Source organism: Lipotes vexillifer, unplaced genomic scaffold (assembly GCF_000442215.2).
Source record: "Lipotes vexillifer unplaced genomic scaffold, Lipotes_vexillifer_v1.1 scaffold1, whole genome shotgun sequence".
NCBI classification, from domain to species: domain Eukaryota; kingdom Metazoa; phylum Chordata; class Mammalia; order Artiodactyla; family Lipotidae; genus Lipotes; species Lipotes vexillifer.
In genome coordinates this window covers 192,126-210,740 of record NW_006779068.1, presented here as the reverse complement: position 1 = coordinate 210,740, position 18,615 = coordinate 192,126, and the positions used below count along the sequence as shown (strand labels likewise).

Below are 18,615 nucleotides of genomic sequence, written 5' to 3'. Positions count from 1 at the left end.
GAAAATTGGTGAGTGATGAATAAAATTATATATTCAGCCATTCATTTTGGGTACTAGGATAATCAGGGAGCTGGTTAGCTCTGTCTTCTGCTCTTTCCACTGCTGTTAAGCCCCAGTAAGCATCCTAAAGTTGATGCCCTCTTCTGGTGTGTTCAGTAGAGGTTTTCCAGTGTCACATAAACATGTATGTACACACACATTTAAATTTCATGCTGTTGCATCCATGTCATAAACTGTTTGAACCTTGGTCATTTAAAGTATATATTCCTGATATTTTAAAAAGTTTTTTTTTTAAATCAAAAACTGTTCTCTTCTTTACTGTTGTGTCTCATCTGCGACCACCTCCACTTTGTGTGAACAGCAACTGTATTAGGAAGAACTGTGTTTAGTAGCATCCATTTTTAGCCTGCATTGCAGAAGGAGTTTCTAGGTGATAGTAGGACTTCTGACAAATTTTATAAACCTGAACTTTATATAACTTGAACTGAATTCATGTTATAAATTCTGTACATGTTTTAAAAGAACCCTGTGTTGTAGTGCAGCCTCTCACTGCGTGTCCTTGGGTCCTCACAGCTGCTTTGGGCATGGTTCTTTCCTTAGAAACAATCTTTTTTTTAAAATCAATATTTAAAAAAATAACTTCTCAGTTTTGTGGTATTTCTACAAAGACTTTCCGTGGTCTGAGATTATAAAATAAAAATTTTCCACACTCTTTTTTAGTTACTCTGCGGTTTCATTTTTCATTGCTGTTGAAATATTTCCCTATCTGGAATTTATTTAGGTGTGTAGTTTAGTTAGGGAGCCACCTTAATTTTTTTCAGAGGGCTAGTCAGCTGTCCCAATACTGTTTTTTGGGTAACTTACCGTTTCTCTTCCAGTTGAAATGCACCTTTATCAAATATTAAAATATGTTTATGGTGTCTCTTGCTATATGGATGTTTTCAGTGTTCACTTAGTCAAATCTGTTACTATTTGACAGGAGTCTTAATTTATTTGAAGAGCTAGTATGTGGAAGAGTGTATAGACTTATTTTGAGTAGTTCCACAGGTTAGAAGCAGGATAAATGGCTGAAAATCACAGTGAGACACCCTTCAGTTCAATATCACAAGGACCTATCTAAGAATTAAAACAGCTCGTGTGCTGTCTCACAAAGTATTTACTTCTCTAAAAATCTGTTAATTTTTATCTTTATGACTTCTGCATTGGCTTTATGTCATGCCTAAAATGCCCATCCTGTTAACTTTAAAATTGTTTATGTTTTCCTATGTTTTCTCTTCCTATTTTCCTGTAGGTACTACTAAAAATTTTAGACCAATATAGGCAGAAAGAGTATGTAGCTCCCCGTGTTCTTCAGCAAGCATTCAACTATCTCAACCAAGGTGTTGTTCATTCTGTAACCTGGAAGCAGATGAAGCCGCACATACAGGTTAGTGTCAGGGAGCAGCTCTCGGAAATCATTCTCTGGTTAAATTTTCTGGACAGGGTAAGTGTTAACTAATCCCATATTTTATATTTAATATGTTTTTGTTTCCATTAATAATTTCAAATGAATTCAGTCTTATATCTGATATGAAGGACCTGGAAATTTAAGTATTTGAGAAGAGTGAAGTTTTCAAGTTGTATGAACTGGAAGACTTGGATTTAGTTAATCTTGCTTGGAATCTTATTTAGCCTCTGTTTCTCCTCTGTTAGGTCAGATAATATTTTTCTCCCCTTCTTACCTAAAGGTTGCTAGGATCAAATGAGGTATTTTGTATGATAGCATTTTGAAAACAGTCCCCAGGGCTCTACTAAGTTAGTGTTATTGTGCAGGAAATGCAGCCTGATACATGACCATTTTCTTTTGTAGGTATGAGCAAACAAGGTTTTTATTTCTCTTTTTGGATTGTTAAATTCTATAAAAGAAGTTAAAGTTTTCGGTTTTTATATGAATTGTGTACTTAAAGGTAGAATCAGCCTTGTTATTAAAGAATAAATCAGAATGAAAAATTATGGACCATTAATAAATAAATTAATATTTACATACAGATAATTTTGGGTAATTCAAAGATGTTAGGAATGGAATTTTTTCCTCTCAAACTATGAATTCTTAAATTCTGTAATCTCTAAGATGGTATCGAAAAAGTAAAGCAATCTTTTACTTTGTCTTTGGTGTCTAGGATAGAATTTGTTTAGTGTTATCTTATTATAGGTCTTACAGATATTACATCTTTTGCATTGTTTTCTGTGGACATTTTAATAATGTTTGCCTAATTCCCTTGATCAAATAGTGATTGGTTCTTTGCAATTAATAAAGATACAGATTTCATTTTATTTTACTGTGTGCCTGTAAAGTAAGGGTGAACTGTGATAGCCTTTTTTTCTACTTGATGCCTTTGGCCTTATTTTTACATGGCTGTAATGTAGAAGTAAGAAAACTCTGATTATTAGGTTGAATTTTTTTCTCTTAGAATTACTTAATTTGGAAGAAGTGATAAGAGATAATTTTGTTCTTACATATGTAATTGTTAGAGCACGGAAAGGCTTGGTAGAGCATTAGCAGCAGTGAACATAGAGGCTGTTAGATGTGATTTTTTTTCCCCCCCACTGAAGCCTGCGCTTGTAGAGTAGGAAATTAAGTTGTTGAAAATGGAAAAAGAAGAAAATGTTAATGTTGTTGAAATATTGACATTTAGGATCAAAATGGAAATGTAAAAATGTTCACAATAAGTAATATAATAGTAAATATAACCTTGGTTTGATATTTATTTCTCTTAAAGAATCAAGGTATGTTTAGGTATGTTTAATATTGATAAACTTTTAAAGTAAAACTTTTATTCCCGCTCTTGCCTCAAAGAATAGCATTCATCTCTTTCTCTGTACCTTTAATCAGTTGTTGTTTAAAAACAATCTTATGGGCTTCCCTGGTGGCGCAATAGTTGAGAGTCCGCCTGCCGATGCAGGGGACACGGGTTTGTGCCCTGGTCTGGGAGGATCCCACAAGCCGAGGAGCGGCTGGGCCTGTGAGCTATGGCCGCTGAGCCTGCGTGTCCGGAGCCTGTGCTCCGCAGCGGGAGATGGCCGCGTACCGCAAAAAAAAACAACCAATCTTATGTTTAACTTCTTCTGCCCCCACCTCTACCCCTTACCCCCAAGGCTTTTGCTTTCCTGCTTTCACTTTAGCCAATGCAAACTTGACAGAAAGATTAATATAACAGTTTGGAAAACTAACTTCAGGAAGGCTTTCATTATTGGTGTTCCCCAAATGTGAATAGTCTATACCCATTTGTTGTTTTGTTTTTTTCTCTTGTTAGAATATCTCTGAAGATGTGATTTTTTCTGTGATGTGTTATAAAGATGAAGATGAAGAGCTGTGGCAGGAAGATCCATATGAGTATATAAGGATGAAATTTGGTAATGGAGATGATTTTAGTCCTCATCAGTTCCTGGCTCCGTAAAGTAATAGAACTAAATTTATACTTTTAAGCAGATTTTACTACTTTGTTAAATTCCCAGAGTTCTGCTTTTCACGATAAACTCTGAAACTCGTGAGAGTTTGATGTTCTGTTGAACCAATGGACTTGAGCTGAAAAGCTGCTTTTATTTGTCCATCCCTCTCATGGGTGCTGAAGCAGTCATGGAGCCATCTATGTTTAACTCTTTCTGTTGTGATGCTGATCTGCAGGGACCATTCCTTTCTGTGCCTTTTGGGATACCTATTTGTAGATTGGGTTGTTCTCAGTCTGGGAGACCTTTGCATTTCTGCGTATTTTAGGAACACCCCAATTTAGTTTGCATCCTGAACCTAGGGACTGAGTATTCCACAGGGGAATGAGATTAATTCTGATGACCCCACTGTGTGGCCCAGTTCTCTGTGGGTCCTTTTACCCTTGGATCTTCCAGGAAGCTGTTGAATTGTGTAGGTTGCCTAAGTTCATTCCCTTTTGTCACCAGTTTGAATTAAGCACTTACTGGAGTACTCAGGCACTTAGCATAGGAAGATGTTATTTGTGTACCTCTGTTCCTCCCACGGTGAAGAAGCTATCTGAGGGCAGGGACTTTATCTTACTTTTGCTTTATTTTGCATTCTCCATCCCTTCTACACCCCTGCATTCCTCTGCAAGTTCTTGGCCCTAGTCTGCCTTCAGTGAATGTTGAAACAAATAATTGATAAGACTCGCACTGCCCAAGGCATGCTGAAGGTACTGTGACCACAGTGCTTTCCCCTTGTTGGGCCATATGTCTCTAGTTACTTGAGTTAAGCCTACTAATATAGATGCTAGATTATTGGGCTATGTTGTTTTAACAGTGCTTTGTGTTTAGATTCTTTGATTCAGTAAGTGAGGAAGTGCCTCTTTCCTTTGGAGACAAAGTACAGGAAAAGCAAGTGAATGAGAAACAGTATTTACCACTGCTTTATCCTTCCATTCTATCATTTCTATTTGAAAATCATTGTACATATGCATGATTTATTAATTCCCCTTTCTAATGCTTTTGTTTTCCTAGTTTGCTTTGACAGAGCAGAATGGTTAACTGGTCTTTCTTTTGTCTTTTTTAAGGCATGTTTTTAGTGTCCAGCTTTTCTATGATACGTATTTTTATAATGTGCAGTGTATTTGTTTAACTTTCAGATGGCTACCATTATTTTACTTATTCTTCATATCAAATAAGAAAGTATCTCAGTTTTTATAAAATATAATAGTTAAGAGCTGTGTGTGTTGATTGATAGAATTTACATTTTATTGATTAAAAGAGAATATGGATAATTCAAGACTAGCTAAAGTGCCTTTTTTCCTTAATCATTTTCTTCTGTAGAATGCAGTGGGTATTACTTAATATGTGTATTTTACTTTTAGATAACTACTGGGGAGAACAATTACGTTATTAGTTTTCTTTTTATATTTTTGTCATGTGCAGTTATTTATATTAACAAAATACCCCTGTCTAAATGTATTGACTGATATTAATAATGGTGTTTTTAGGTTTGGTAAAAACTGAAGGAGCTCAGGCTTTGATGTTAAGACAGCCTGGATGTGAATGTTGGCCTGGTTGCTTACTCACTGTGTGACTGTGGGCAAATTACTTAACCTATCTGAGATGGAGTGTTTTCAGCTATAATATCTTGTGTGTGTATGAGTGTCTATATGTGTATTATCAGTTTGTTTCTTTCTCTTACTACGTAAGCTCCATGAGAACCATTTTTGTTTGATATTTGTATCCCCAGAGCTTAGAACAGTGCCTGGCACATAGTAAGCACTAAATAAATTTTTATTGTTTTTCGAAAGAGGTAAAGCATTTTTCCTATCCTCAGTGAAACAGATATGCCTAATATGTATTATTTGTTTTAATATGATTATTTAAAAGGACAACCTTTTAAATAACTATTTACGTATTTTAATAAACATTTGATATTTATTAAAATAAACACATATTTAAATGTGTTTATTTTAATAAATATCAAATAAAATTTAAATATTTAATAAATAACATTTAATATAAATATTTAATAACTATTTAAAATATTTTAAAAACATTTAAAATAAATATTTGATAAATATTGTGCATGAGAGCAGTGATGATATATCTTTAGCTTTTTTATGCTGTAAACCAGTGTTATATGTTGACTGTTTTATTTCTTGGTTTTGGAATAGTGGTCAATAAGGTTTAAAATCTATAATAAGTAGTTGTATTTTTGCTAACATGGTTTAAACTTTTAAAATCTTAGATATTTTCGAAGATTATGCTTCTCCCACCACAGCAGCCCAGACTCTCTTATATACAGCTGCAAAGAAAAGAAAAGAGGTATATAGTTATTCTTTTTAAATACAAAACTGAAAGGTGGCCTGTGTTCATTTGACACTCTAATGAATGCCCCTAGTATTTGAAAAATTATGTTAGTAGTTAAAATCTGTTACTTTAAAAATATTTTTCTGTCCTTGTAAGGGAAAAGGAATATTTTGTTTTCTTACTTATAACTGCTTGATAGCACACAATAAAATGGCTTTATTTTTGAAAATTTGTACATCATATTTAATACAATAGTAAGGCAGTAGAAGTTCATATAGACTAAAATGGTTTCTTCTGTTTCTTTAGGTGTTGCCAAAAATGATGGCATTCTGTTATCAAATCCTGACAGACCCGAACTTTGACCCTAGGAAGAAAGATGGAGCCCTGCATGTGATTGGTTCCCTAGCTGATATTTTATTGAAGGTTAAGCTACTCAAATTTAATTTACTTAATAACACTGTGTAGCAGAGGCAAATGAGAGAATATGAAAGTTATGGATAATTTAAAACTGGTGACTTTCTACATAATTGAATTGACTAAATATTTTTCTTTCCTTAATTAAAAAAATGACTTTTTTCGATAGTTCCATTTTTATTTATTTATTTATTTATTAACATCTTTATTGATGTATAATTGCTTTACAATGTTGTGTTAGTTTCTGCTGTATAACAAAGTGAATCAGCTATATGTATACATATATCCCCATATCCCCTCCCTCTTGCATCTCCCTCTCACCCTCCCTATCCCACCCCTCTAGGAGATCACAGAGCCACCGAGCTGATCTCCCTGTGCTATGCAGCTGCTTCCCACTAGCTACCTATTTTATATTTGGTAGTGTATATATGTCAGTGCTACTCTCTCACTTTGTCTCAGCTTACCCTTCCCCCTCCCTGTGTCCTCAAGTCCATTCTCTATGTCTGCGTCTTTATTCCTGTCCTGGCCCTAGATTCTTCAGAACCATTTTTTTTTTAGATTCCATATATATGTGTTAGCATGTGGTATTTGTTTTTCTCTTTCTGACTTACGTCACTCTGTATGACAGAATCTAGGTCCATCCACCTCACTACAAATAACTCAATTTCATTTCTTTTTATGGCTGAGTAATATTCCATTGTGTATATGTGCCACATCTTCTTTATCCATTCATCTGTTGATGGACACTTAGGTTGCTTCCATGTCCTGGTTATTGTAAATAGTGCTGCAGTGAACATTGTGGTACATGTTTCTTTTTGAATTATGGTTTTCTCAGGGTATATGCCCAGTAGTGCGATTGCTGGGTCATATGGTAGTTCTAAAAAAAAATGACTTTTTATTCATCACTTTTTCAATATGAAAATGTTGCTGTATAAAAAAAAGATACAAAATGACTTTAGTGTTATTTATTTCTAGAAAGATCACTCAATATCAAATTATATCTAAAGTACTATTTCTGTCTTATTTTAAAACATGCAATATGTAGGTAAAATAATTTTACAAAATTGTAAATAGAAGTATATTAAGTGTAAGTCATAACAAACGTATTTTATTAGGAAGTGATTTTTACATATGAAAAAGACATTGGTAAGTTAAACTTAATTTCTGTTTCCTAACAGAAGAGTTTATTCAAGGACCAAATGGAATTATTGTTGCAGAATCACGTATTTCCATTATTATTGTCTAACCTGGGATACCTTCGAGCCAGAGTAAGTTTTCCATATTTCCATTATAGTATCTTGAAATCTTCATTTGTAAGTTAATTATTGAACTAAATATTTTTGAATAAGTTGACCTTTTACCACATATTGAGGCGAAATGAAGGCAATTAGAATGTCTTTTATGGTCACATAAGCTGAATAAAGAGCAAACTAGTGAATAAAGGAATTTATAGATTTTAATTCCAGCTGTTTTTTCCCCCTAGCCTCACTTGCTGCATATGCAAAACAATCAGTGAGAGGGATGATGTTACAGCAATGGTACAATGTAAACTTCATAAGCTGATTAGTGTCCAAAACAGCATGGAAATTATATTTTGGCTAAAAACTTGATTATGATTTCCAGTATAATAGTTAGATATGACTTAATAAAATGGAGAAAATAATAATCCATGTAAATTTATTTGTGTTCTAAGTGTATATTATTTATAGAAATAATATATTTTATGGAGAAATAAAAATAGAACTTTAATTTAAGAGCCTAGTACTTATTTTTATAACTGTATCAGCCCAACAAAATGTCTTGCTGAAACCAATATACGTTAAAATTCCTTGTACACTCTAAACCATTTTATAAACAGAAGATAATAGTCACTAGGGAAATATTTGTGTGAATGTAGATTAGCGATGTGGAGGGCACACAGGTATTTTTATAAGTAGGCTGTTATTTCTGCAGACTCTCTGAATTGTATTTCTCTTGTTAAGTCTTTAGTCATTCAAATTAATTACTGTCAGTTATGTTTTATGCACATAGAGAATTTAAAAAAATAATATGATTCTGTGGTCTAATAGTTTAAACTTTGGTAATTTATGCAAAGTTAAATTTCTTCGTGTCTTGTGTGAGTGAAAAAATCAAGTTTGTTAAGCCAGTTAGTGTAAGGGAAAATAATATTTCATTTATTTGTTGTGAAGACCAGTAAATGAATATCAGCATTGGTTGGTTCATAGTGCTTTTGCATATAAATAATAAATAAGTTATGAATCATAATATTTATTAAAAGCATTGACACGATTTCTTTTTTCAGAGACACTTAAATTTGGCTCTGTTTTCTTTTTCCTGTGAATAATGATGTTGCATAAAGGTAATTTAGAACTAATAAAACTGCCTTTATTATAAGAAGTCTGGGAAATCCAGAAGTTAGCAACTAAGGCTAATATGCTTCTCTCCAAGAACAAATAAATAAACAAATATCACTTGGTAGAATTAATGATATTTTACTTAGTAAGAAGTTCTTATATGTGTGACATTATTACATAATGCCATAATCCTAATAGTTTCCTACTAACTTTTTTCTTATAACATAGTCCTGTTGGGTACTTCATGCATTCAGTTCTTTGAAATTTCATAATGAGCTCAACCTAAGAAATGCAGTTGATCTAGCAAAGAAGAGCCTGATTGAAGATAAGGAGATGCCTGTCAAGGTTGAAGCTGCCCTTGCTCTTCAGTCACTAATTTCTAACCAGACACAAGGTAAAGACAAAATTTTTAAATTTAAAAAATTTAAAATAAAAACACACCTTTTAGAGGGTGTATTTAATTTATTTTTTTGACATGGTCTTCTCAAGTACTTTTGTTCAATTCCTTCCCTAACAAAGATGAGTCCCTAAGTCTTAAGGTTCAGGGTTTGGATTTTTGAGCTTTTGCCCCCTCAGAATTTTATAGGAGTTTATTCTTGCCACTTTTAGGAGTGTCTATTGACTGTGGTTTCCAGAAAAATTTTAGATTAGAAAAGAAGTTGATGATTGGAAGATGGGGAATCAAGAGACCTGGGGGTCTAGTTTTGATTGTGCTACTACCTTGCCATGTAGACCTGGGCAAGGCACATGTGTCAAGACTTAGATGCTGTATATTTAAATTTAGGGGGATTGGACTAGATGGCTTTAAGATTCCTTTCAACTCTAGGATTCTATGATTCTGCTAGTTCTGAAAGTAGCAAGTAGCATTTCTAGTGAGTGATAACACATCTCATTTGTTTGTTTAGAAGAATGTTCTGTTCAAAATTCAAATAAACCTTTGAAAGTAAATTCGGCTTTATGAAGAACGTGAACCTTTACCTCTATTCAACAGTGTTCCAATGGAAGGACAGTATTGCATAAGCACATGTGGGGAGAAGGGTGATGAGAGATGGGGTGGGGGAGGGAACAGGCACATCAGTGTTGGGCATAGTCTTTATGTACATGATTTTTTATACTTGTATCATGATAACATATTCATGTTTGATAAGTCATGCTGATGACAGAGCACATGTGTAATTAGAATTTCCCAGTGGGTGCTATTGGCATTTTGGGCAGGACAGTTCTTTACTGTGCTGAACTGATTATCCCTCTGTTACTCATGGGAAAATTGATACATTGGTGAACATTATTTTGGTACAGCTTTGTAACTTACTCACTGTGAAGCAAATATGTTATCTAGAAGCTATTACCCTGTGTTATTTACCTTGTGACCAAGTTACTTTCCTTCACCACTTGTCAATGGCTAATTTTTTTACTGAGTTTGTTTTTTATTGCATTAGCTAAGGAATATATGAAGCCACACGTGAGGCCTATTATGCAGGAGCTCTTGCACATTGTTAGAGAGACAGAAAATGATGATGTTACTAATGTTATCCAGAAGATGATATGTGAATACAGTCAAGAGGTAGCCTCAATTGCTGTTGATATGACTCAGCACTTGGTAAGACTGGGCAAAGTTTTATGTTAGTTGGTATAAAGGCTTTGAATAATCTAAATAAATTAAACTCCAAAATCTGGAGTTCAGTTTACATGTAACTGAAATGCTAATATAAAAATATTTGCTCTAATAATTCTGACAGTTAATAATTTCTATATATACTTTTAAGTTTTCCTAGATTTTGGATTTATTTATTTAATGACAACCAGAAGTTAATTATTTGCTATCTGATTATAATAGCTAATATATATTCCACTTTAGTGACTATCGATAAGGGGAAAAGGCCTATGTTTAAAACAAGACAGATCCTATCATTGATTCACTTGGCAAAGTGCATATCTTAAAGTTTGACATTTGGATGTATGACACTCTCCCTTTTTTTTTTAAAGAATTTATGTATCTATTTATTTATTATTTATTTTTGGCTGTGTTGGGTCTTCATTGCTGCACGCGGGCTTTCTCTAGCTGCGGCGAGTGGGGGCTACTCTTCGTTGTGGTGCATGGGCTTCTCATTGCAGTGGCTTCTTGGTGCATGGGCTCTAGGTGCGCGGGCTTCAGTAGTTGTGGCACACGGGACTCAGTAGTTGTGGCTAGGGGGCTCTAGAGTGCAGGCTCAGTAGTTGTGGCGCACAGGCTTAATTGCTCCGCGGCAGATGGGGTCTTCCTGGACCAGGGCTCGAACCCATGTCCCCTGCATTGGCAGGTGGATTCTTGACCACTACACCACCAGGGAAGCCTGACACTGCCCTTTTGCTAACTTATAGAGAAGGGCGGGTATAGCAGTACTAATTGTTGAATATGTTTGCTATTTTCATAGGCTGAGATATTTGGCAAAGTTCTTCAAAGTGATGAATACGAAGAAGTCGAAGACAAAACCGTAATGGCTATGGGAATTTTACATACCATTGATACTATCTTGACAGTTGTAGAAGATCATAAAGAGGTAGGATTTCTTTGTGTTTTATTATGTCATTATAGTAACTGAAATTTATATGATCACCGGTGATGAATTTTAAAGTCTTAACCTTTAAATTGCTATTTATGTTGCTGGATTTTAAAAATTACCCTCAAATTTTAAAGAAAAGTATTAAAATGATTGAAGGGAAATATTACATGTGGTTTTAAAGTATGTAGTATATCTCTCTGTGCTAAGCTTAGTTCAGTTCATCACATCTGCTATGTGCCAGGCTAGGTTTGGGGGGATATCAAATTGAATAAGACACGAGCCGTGCTTTTTGGAATCCATAGTCTGGTCTTCTTGGCAGAGAGAGACTGCCATTCAATCATGGTGGCAAATTTTAAATAATGGAACAAAATGCTGATGTAACAAATATCTGAGAATGGAAGGGAAGAAGAGCTTAAAACATCATCTTTCCTAAACTGAGTTCCAGAACAATATTGGGATAAGAATTTGTGCAAACATTTGTTAAGTTCTCTCATATCCGTTAGCTGATAGAATGTTACTATGTCACCCTGCCATAGAGTGTGTAATGGTAGTGTCCTTTTGCAGAAGCGGAAAACAAGGTTCAGGTAGTATCAAGAGTCTGAATCATGTTCACAGAGCTAGTAAGTTGTAGATTTGGGGTTGCAGTCGGTTGATATATCCTGATAATATGTCAGTTAATCCCTACCTAAAACCTGCTGCTCTCTTCCCCAAGTATTATATATTACATAGCCTCTACTTGACTGAGATTAGATTTGTGTTCATTACTTCTGTGAGCACGGTTGACTTGTTTGGCAATGATGGCAGCTCTCATTTTGTACAGTGGGACTTAGGAAGCAGGTGCTGGTTCTTTAAATAGCATTGTTTAACCCTGTGGCTGTTGACTTATCCTGTGTTTATCACATACCAATGGACACTTACCAGGTTCTTAAAAATGGTTCAGTTTTCTTCTCCTGGGCAGGGCTTCCTTTGCCCAAAAGGCTTAGTGTGAATTTTTTTTTTCTGTATTCATTATTGTATTGTTGTGTCCTTGTTGAAACAGTATGGGCCTATCAGTAAAAGTGAGATTTCCAAGTTAAGTTACATGTATACTTAAGGATTATTCTTTCACTTTATATGTAGAACTTATATTTTAAATTTGAAGAGAACTTAGACATCGCCTTGTCAAGTTTTCCCAAATATGTGTGTGTGGAGGATGGGCAGTAGTAGAATGAGCAGCAGGGTTAGTTTGAAGACAAAACAGCATTTTATCTTTTTGTTTTAATTTTTAAATTCTTGATATTAATTTTATTTTGAATTTCATGTAAAATTAAAGGAGCATGTGACCTTATTTGTGATTATCAAGGGAGGCATGTGTTAAAATTGAGATGCACTAATCAAATCCAGCTTCCTTAACCTACAGATGAAAAAACTTAAAGCCTTCAGCTAAATGGCTTTACCAAGGTCATAGGTAACTAGAGGCAAAACAAGGACTGGAATCTTGGTCTCCTGACTACCAGTCTTATGATTTTGAACTTTGACTTACTAAAAGCAAACTTTGAAAACAAGATTTCCTTAAAAGGAATATTTACACGTGTACAAATACTTAATGTATGAAGAGCAGAATTAGAAATCTGGAACATATGCTTAGAATTTTTATGGCTTAAGCCTTCACATTGAAATCCTAGATATATTAGGAATTAATTTTGGTATAAAATATGAGATAAGGAAGTAATTTAATTTGTAATTTTATTATGAATTTAACTGCCACTTCTATCATGAGTCTACTTTTCAGTATTTCCTGGTTATTCTTGCATGTTTAATTTTTCACATGAAGTTTAGAATTCTCAATTTCTCTTCTCAGAAAAGTCCTGTGGGTATTTTTATTGGAATAATATTAAATTTATAGATTAAGAGTTATGATGAATTTTAAACTAAATGTTTAAAATTTGTCTTTAGGTTACTCAGCAGTTAGAGAATATCTGTCTACGGATCATTGATCTTGTTTTACAGAAACATGTAATTGGTAAGTTCAAAGGTAGAATAAAAAGGTAAATTGGGACTGTTTTTAAATTTGATGAAAAATGCATTTTAGCCCTTCAAATTCAACAAGATGGACAGTTTTGAGAAAGAGAGACTTGCATTCTGTTCAACTTTTAGATATACTTTCTGCTAATAGGCATCCAGATTTTCATTTAGAGGTAAGCTTAACATATCCAGTTAAGAATTTTTGGTCTTGGAGTTTTTAAAGAACAGAGTATTTAAAGTTTTTTAGAAAGGAGGAACTGGGACGAGGTTCAGGTGAGGTTACTTTAATCTGGGATTGAAAAATGTGAAATGATAGACATATATCCTATCAGAAGTGTGAATTAATTGTTGTTCTGTTATCTGTTATGGTGCCTGACTGCTGAGTAGAATCAGTAGCTAATGCTGGATGTTGTACACTGATTGGAATTTGTAGAGGAGGCAACTTTTTCATAGTATCCAAGCATTTTGAAGGTGCCAGCCCCAAATCTTGTGGGCATGAGGGAAATGCATCTCTATAGTGTATAGATAGAAAGATGGAACAAAAGCATGTTACTGCCTAAGAGCAGTTGTTTCCAAACTTTTTATCATTCACACCATTAGTAAAAAATTGAGCATGTACTTCTAATATATGTGAATAATATTTGAATACCTATTTATAGGCAATATACGTGTTACTATACTACATTTACATACATAAAAATAGAAATGTAAAAACATGAGATTAAATATAAATATATATGTATAGATCCACTAAGTGTTCTAATAACATTCTTCTCCCATCTCAGTGGATTATCCTGCACCCTGCCAAGGGTACTCCTTACTTTTGAAATAGTTGCTATAAAGCAGTAGTTCTAAGACTTCGGTGTGCATAAGAATCACTGAGGATCTAGTTAAAATGAAGATTCCTGGACCATAATTCGAGATTCTGATACACTCAAAAAGAGTATATTCACTTATGTCCTTATTCATGGAAGAGATTGTAACTGAAAATTCTCCATTAAAAAAAATTTTTTTACGGACTTCAAATGTGACTTTTTAAATTGGTTTACAGTATTATAATAGTTTCAGGATTACAATGTAGTAATTTGATATTTTTATAGAATATGCTACATACAAAGTTATAAAATATTGACTGTATTCCCTGCGCTGTGCATTACATGCTTGTAACTTATTTATTTCAGGTGAAGGGGATTAAGAGATACAGATTACTAGGTATAAAATAAATAAGTTACAAGGATGTAATCTCCATTTAAATTTAAAGTAATCTTGAGGGAAAAACTGTAAAGTAAAGCAGAGGGAAGTAGTTTATACCAACCTCCTGTAATCTGCCGACACCAAATATTTATTTTGAGCAATTACAACATCAGGATGTTAAAAAAAGGAAAGGGGCCTATTTCTTGGGTGTGGTGGGCAGAGGAGAAAGCCATGGTTTCAGCTGCCTGTCTCCTCTAATCTCATCCCTAGTCCCAGGGTGATAGCTGTTCTCTCTCATGTTTTCAGCTGTGATGCACATAATGTTAGTGGCCCTTTTTTGAACCAATATTTGGCCATGCAAGATCTCAGATTAAAAAAAAAACAACCACCAAACTTGTTCTGGAAGATGTCATGGGCTGAATCTGTTAATCCAGGACCCCCGTCACAGTAGTCTGACCATGTTGTGTCCGTGGGTCCAGTCTCTTTCCATTGTCCCACTTCTCCCTCCCTCCTTTGCCTGTTTTCATTGCTAATTTACTCATGAAGTTAATTTATTATTAGAAGCCAGGTTTAGCTGTTACTGATTTAACTGTTCTATCTTATGCAGTAAGTCAAAGTTAGTAAAACCATCCTACCCTAATAGTCAGTCTTCTTGGTTGAGAATAAATGAAAAAACTTCTGGTCAGTTTAAGCAGAAATGGAATTTAGCAGAAGGATAGTCGTAGCACACCAAAGCAGTGGGAAGGCTGGAGTTGGCCAGAGCCAGCCAGGATTCTGCCATAATAGTGGTCTGCTTAGAAGGCCAGTGCTGCCTTTGTCAACACTGGGTCCTAGGCTGCTGCCTACCATAGTCCAGACTCCAACACAGACCCTGTCCCCCCACCCCTGCCCCCCAAAACTGGAACAGCTTTGTGCCTTCTAGTTTCTCCCTTAAGATTCAGAGTCCTGGTCTTGAGCATCTGAGTAGCCAGGTAATGCACACATGCCATAGCTGTCACGAATGTGAAAAGAAATATTTCTATCTTTTAGGCTTCACTTTAGGGAAGAGGCATTTGCTTTCCTGAACAGAACTCTCAGAAATTTTATATTCAGACAATTGGTTGTATTTCAAGTGATTGTCTTACATAACAAATTATTTCCCAGTATCTATGATTTCCATCTTATTTTGCTTTTGGTAAGGCATATATCTGTATTACTAGCTTTTGAATGTATTAAGTTTTAAATAATGTTACAGAAAAAAACTTTATTCAGAATTCCAGGGTGAATATTAGTTCCTTTTAATAAGAAGGGAAAAAAATAATTAACTTTGAAATTAGACTTTTTTGTTCAGTGACATGGTAGGAATTATTTGAAAGTTTTGTATTGAGGTTTGTGTTTTCTGATTGTATGTTTAGATATAATTTGCTTTTGAGTGAGGGTAATAATAATAAATATGTGTACAAATGCAAGAACATTCCCTTTGGACTCTTCTACTTTGAGTATAATTGTCTTGAGATAAATTAAGAAATACTGTACAAATTTTACAAGCTTTGTAAATTGACGAAATACTGTCCAGTATATAGTTTGTAAAAATATGTGAGACAGACAGATATTTTCACCTAAATTAATTGAGTTCTCTGAAGAACATTAATTATTTGTAAATTTAAAATCCTGTGTAGGAGCCACATACAATAATCTATTCCTTCTTGTATCCATTTCTAATATAGTTATATATATATATAAACTATACTTTCTATATTACAAAATATAAAAAATATAAATTTTCAGTATTATAAGTAAGTTCAGTAAAAACAAATCTTTGGCTTGTCTTGTTGAGTAGGGAGCAGATCTTGGTAAGAAACGGAAGGTGGCAAATAGATGTAGCTGAAGATGTGAATGCTGAGAAACAGATGCTCAAAAGTACATTAGATGTAAAACATGTGTGAGTGTACAGCCTAAATCCTCTTTTGAGTGGTCTTTGTGTTTAATTTTTGCTATTTCCTGGGATTCTAACTAGAGATTTTCTTCTTTCTAGAATTCTATGAAGAAATTCTTTCACTGGCATATAGTTTAACCTGCCATGGTATTTCTCCTCAAATGTGGCAACTTCTAGGTATATTATATGAGATTTTTCAGCAGGATTGTTTTGAATATTTTACAGGTATGACTTTGACCATGTAACAGTTTTGCTTTTCGGTGTCTAAATAGATACTATTTTCGAGTAAAGGGTGGTGCTACCATAGAAGTGTTTTTCAGCCCTAGGAAAAGAGGTAGTAGGAGGGAGACCATATTGCCTATTGTATCTTAAATTACTTTGCAGTCAGAGTATATATCCATATATTTATTAATATTTTCTGAATATCGACTATATTCCAAGTATTGTTCTAAGCTCAGCAATACATCAGTGAAAAAAATAGACAGCCCTTGCCCTTTTGACACTTCCATTCTAGTGGGGGGAGGGAGAGGGTAGGAAACACACAGCAAAGTAAGCAAATATACAGTATGTCAGATGGTGATGAGTGCTATGGAAAAAAAGAAGAAAATTAATAACAATCACTATAATAAATGATGAGCATTTTAGTCTTTCTGATCCAGATTTTTCTCATTTATAAAAAAGGTGGATTTAACACTTTCATTTCTAGCTTTTTGAGGTTGCAAGGGAAGATAGTAATGTGTGGGTGCTACAGAAATATGCTTTCAGTGGTAATAATTTATTTCTACTTCTGTTACTCAAGTCTCACTGGGATTTTGAATTTTTTTCCAGACATGATGCCTCTTCTGCATAATTATGTGACAATAGATACAAATACTTTACTATCAAATCCAAAGCATTTAGAAATACTTTTTACAATGTGTAGAAAGGTAAGCATGTCCTAATCATTTGTCATAGTGATTCTTACTAATGGTTTACTTACTAATGTTTACTTACTAATGTTGTAATTTACTTCAGGTACTCTCTCAATTTGTTTCTTATACATTTAGTTCTATATTGCTCTCATCAACATATATTTTTCATTTTGTATTTTCAAATGGAGTTTGGAATCATAATCTGAAAATTTCATATTGTGTGTTATACTTAAGAATGTTTGCTACTTTTATAGCTGTGTACTTTATAATGCATAGGTAAATAATTTTCTTTGTGTTTTTTCTTTCAAAAATGCAGACTTGCTCCTTGATTAAAAAAGAGTGCTAGGAAAATACCACACAGTTTGTCAGTTATTGATTTTTCTTTTAATTGAATGTATATATTAGAAGACACTAGATATAGGTAATTTGAACATAAATAAGGCAAAAAATTGGAATAGTTGGAAAAACAGCATCATTTAGCTCAATACAGGATAATTGGTAAGCCACATAATGGCTACTGTTGTATTTATGCACAGACATGATTGTCTACTATGTTATCTTTGTCACAAGTTAGATTTGGCCCTCTTGGTTATATCTGGGAATCATTGTTGACTAATGCTTTCCTCCTCTTTTAGGTGAATGTAAGTATCAATATATACATAAATATAAAACTGTATTGCATAGAGATGGCAGATTTTAGAAAGCTCAAATAGCCAGAAACCTAAGTTTGGCCTTGGAGTTGGGAGTAAGATAGCTAGTGTACAACCTATTTTCCTCCCTAGAAGAGATGTGTACCAGATTCTGTTAAAAGCGCTGAACTGGGCTTCCCTGGTGGCGCAGTGGTTGAGAGTCCGCCTGCCGATGCAGGGGACACGGGTTCATGCCCCGGTCTGGGAAGATCCCACATGCCGCGGAGCGGCTGGTCCCGTGAGCCATGGGCGCTGAGTTTGCGCGTCTGCAGCCTGTGCTCCGCAACAGGAGAGGCCACAACAACCAAAAAAAAAAAAAAAAAAAAAAAGCGCTGAACTGATAATCAGTTTATCTGATGGAGGTCTCAGTTCAGTTATAAAGAGCCTGGGAGATTTTGGGAAGTCACTAAGTTTCATCACATGTAAACAGCAGGAGTAGAATCACGATTTTTGGAGACTCATATTGCTCTGTAATAACCCAGCTTGTTAAGTCATAATCACCTGGCTGTCTTCAGTTTTTTCCTAAGTTATAGAGACAGCTGCTACTAGTGAGGGAAGGTAGAAAACATAACAATCCTACGTGGTCCTTTATAACTCACAGTTGCTCTGTATTATAGCAGATATAGTAAAAGTGTCTTCACAGTGATGTCCTTCTACTTGTCGAGTAGTTAAATATATTTCTTATTTCTGGTCTTATTATTGAACTCTTACTGTACACTGGTATTTCCTTAGCACTTTATACACATGAATTTATTTAATCTTTACAACATTATTTTGTTAAAGAGGAGACAGGCATTTTGCATTGTGTCTGAGGTTTAGAAAACT

General features: G+C 34.3%; 1 protein-coding gene across 1 annotated transcript in view; it reads left to right on the top strand.

The window, feature by feature from the left end:
* Nucleotides 1-18,615, top strand: part of IPO8 (importin 8) — a 71,395-nt gene that overhangs the window by 24,180 nt on the left and 28,600 nt on the right. The window contains exons 9-19 of the mRNA XM_007452171.1: nucleotides 1,292-1,426; nucleotides 3,294-3,393; nucleotides 5,705-5,781; nucleotides 6,073-6,189; nucleotides 7,359-7,448; nucleotides 8,763-8,928; nucleotides 9,974-10,134; nucleotides 10,949-11,074; nucleotides 13,013-13,079; nucleotides 16,290-16,415; nucleotides 17,019-17,116. Of these exons, the coding sequence (XP_007452233.1) occupies nucleotides 1,292-1,426; nucleotides 3,294-3,393; nucleotides 5,705-5,781; nucleotides 6,073-6,189; nucleotides 7,359-7,448; nucleotides 8,763-8,928; nucleotides 9,974-10,134; nucleotides 10,949-11,074; nucleotides 13,013-13,079; nucleotides 16,290-16,415; nucleotides 17,019-17,116 (1,263 nt within the window). The remainder of the gene's footprint in view (nucleotides 1-1,291; nucleotides 1,427-3,293; nucleotides 3,394-5,704; nucleotides 5,782-6,072; nucleotides 6,190-7,358; nucleotides 7,449-8,762; nucleotides 8,929-9,973; nucleotides 10,135-10,948; nucleotides 11,075-13,012; nucleotides 13,080-16,289; nucleotides 16,416-17,018; nucleotides 17,117-18,615) is intronic.